This window comes from Abrus precatorius, unplaced genomic scaffold, assembly GCF_003935025.1.
Source record: "Abrus precatorius isolate BTA unplaced genomic scaffold, Abrus_2018 Scaffold3, whole genome shotgun sequence".
In the NCBI taxonomy this organism is placed as follows: domain Eukaryota; kingdom Viridiplantae; phylum Streptophyta; class Magnoliopsida; order Fabales; family Fabaceae; genus Abrus; species Abrus precatorius.
This window is the reverse complement of record NW_020874373.1, coordinates 13,163,129-13,165,840: the sequence shown is the minus strand read 5'-3', so window position 1 is coordinate 13,165,840 and position 2,712 is coordinate 13,163,129. Positions and strand designations below refer to the sequence as shown.

The following is a 2,712-nucleotide window of genomic DNA, read 5'->3' as shown; positions in this document are numbered from 1 at the left end:
CCTAGAAAACCCCAAATGTGCATGTGCATGTGCCTTATGTTGGCTTTTTACCAGTCCAAAACTTATAAAAGCTTATAACTTTATATTTTTATAATTTTAATAAATTATATATTTTTTTCATAAAAAAATTTTATTTGTTAATACTTATGATCAACCCTCTGAGTTAAGGTTAAGATTAACAAAACTAAAGAAAGAAAAGGTGACTCTTCTTTTGTTTATTAAATGAAAGCTTTCGGCGACATTGCTTAGAGAATTTGCTATCTTTCGGCGACACTTCTTTTGAGCTGGCTTTTACGGGAGCCAAGTGCAACCTAATTATTATCATTATTTGGCTGCTCCAACCTATTTATTATTACTATTAGGTTGCTCCACAGCTTTCAAGCCACACCGAACATTGCACAGCATCCCTGTCTGACTAGAAGTGGGATCAACAAGGTTCGCTCAACGTTTAGCTCCAGGTATGTAAGCTTACAGATTTTAGGAGTATGATGATTTTACATTTGAATTACTGCTTTTAGTTTTTATTACATCTTATTGCTAAAATTTGGTGCAACTTGTTGCAGTTTCAAATGGACGAAATTTTGAAGCTACGGATATTATGTATTGCATGCGCTTGTTCATTCTATGCACTAAGATGTGCCGCAACAGCCGATCCTCCAGTAGCAACAAATGAGGACCCCATTAAATTTACTACTGAAGGTGCCACTTCAAAAAGCTACAAGCAGTTCATGGATGAGCTTCGAGAGAGACTAACAGGTGGGCTGATACATGACATCCCTGTGCTTCGAGATCCAACAACAGTGGAAGAAAGTCATCGATACATTACAGTTGAACTCTCAAACTCGGACACGGAATCTATCGAAGTAGGTATCGATGTGACTAATGCCTATGTTGTAGCATACCGAGCTGGAACTCAGTCCTATTTCCTCCGTGATGCCCCAGCATCTGCATCTGACTACCTTTTCACTGGAACGGACCAGTACTCACTTCCTTTTAATGGTACTTACGGGGATCTAGTGAGCTGGGCTCATCAGTCTAGAGAGGAAATATACCTTGGTTTACATGCCTTGACACATGGGATATCGTTTCTACGAAGTGGGAGCAATGACAATGAAGAAAAAGCTCGTACCCTGATCGTGATAATCCAAATGGTTTCAGAAGCAGCTCGATTTAGATACATATCAAACCGGGTTGGTGTCAGCATCCGAACGGGTACGACATTTCAACCTGATCCTGCCATGATAAGTTTGGAGAACAACTGGGCTAATCTGTCAGGAGGTGTTCAACAATCCGTGCAAGGTACTTTTCCAAATCCGGTCACTTTAAGAAATATTTGTAACGAACCCGTTATTGTAGATTCCTTGTCACACCCAACAGTTGCAGTTCTAGCATTGATGCTTTTTGTCTGCAATCCGCCGAATGCAAACCAATCACCTCTATTAATAAGATCAATTGCGGAAAAATCAGAGACGTGCGTTCCTATGGAACCAACCGTGCGCATTGGTGGTCGAGATGGGATGTGCGTGGATGTCTTTGATAACGCCTATAACGATGGCAATTCTATCATAATGTGGAAATGCAAAGACCAGCTTGAAGAGAACCAGCTGTGGACCTTGAAACGTGACAAGACGATAAGGTCCAAGGGGAAGTGTTTAACCACCTACGGTTCTGATCCAGGGAATTATGTCATGATATATGATTGTACCTTGGCAGTACCAGACGCCACTTATTGGGATATATGGGACAATGGAACTATTATCAATTCGAAGTCTGCCTTGGTCTTGAGTGCTGAATCTAGTAGCATGGGAGGGACACTCACCATGCAAAAGAACGATTATCGAATGCGACAGGGCTGGCGTACAGGCAATGACACAAGCCCTTTCGTAACTTCAATCGTTGGGTACTTAGATCTCTGCATGGAAGCTCACGAAAGTAACATGTGGCTGGCTGACTGTGACAGCAATAAGAAAGAGCAGCAATGGGCACTTTACCCAGATGGTTCTATACGTCCAGTGCAAAATACAAACAATTGTTTAACTTCGGAAGATCACAAACAAGGAGCTACCATTGTCATGATGGGCTGTAGCAATGCATGGGCTAGCCAACGATGGGTGTTTAAAAGTGATGGCACCATTTATAATTTATATGACGACATGGTGATGGATGTGAAAGGCTCTGATCCAAGCCTTAAACAGATAATACTTTGGTCATACAATGGTAACCCAAACCAAATATGGCTTACTTTGTTTTAGCCTTCATGCCTTAAGAATAAATGCTATCTGCCTGTGTGTAATGTTTAAATAAGTGATGATATCCATCGATGTGCAAAAACTGTCATGAGCTTCATGCTGTCTTGCAATGTTTCTAATGTGCTTAACTAACTAGTAAATCTATGTTTTAGCAAGACCCTACGCCATCAAGTGATCGTTAAAGAGAATCCACATTGCCTCAAATCAAAATATATTTTAGAACCTAACTGGTTAAATCGACAAAATTGGAGAGCTAAAATCATAATTTTAGCACCGAAATAAAGCTAGATACAAGGGATTCAGTTACAAAGCGCGGCAAGAAAATCATCATTTACCATTTTCAGTAACTGAATATTTTTTATCACTACAATGACTAATTTAGATATCAAAATATTATTTATTTACTAAATTATGTTTTGTTCTGCGACTAAAGTAGATATTAGTTATTTTAGAAAATTAGCGA

The 2,712-nt window shown here is 39.5% G+C and overlaps 1 protein-coding gene across 1 annotated transcript; it reads left to right on the top strand.

Annotated features, from left to right (window-relative positions):
* The first annotated feature begins 569 nt into the window (after positions 1–569).
* LOC113863333 (abrin-a-like) lies at positions 570–2,252 on the top strand. The gene has a single exon (XM_027496885.1). It carries the CDS (start codon positions 570–572, stop codon positions 2,250–2,252), a length of 1,683 nt encoding a protein of 560 aa, XP_027352686.1.
* Positions 2,253–2,712: the final 460 nt, after the last annotated feature.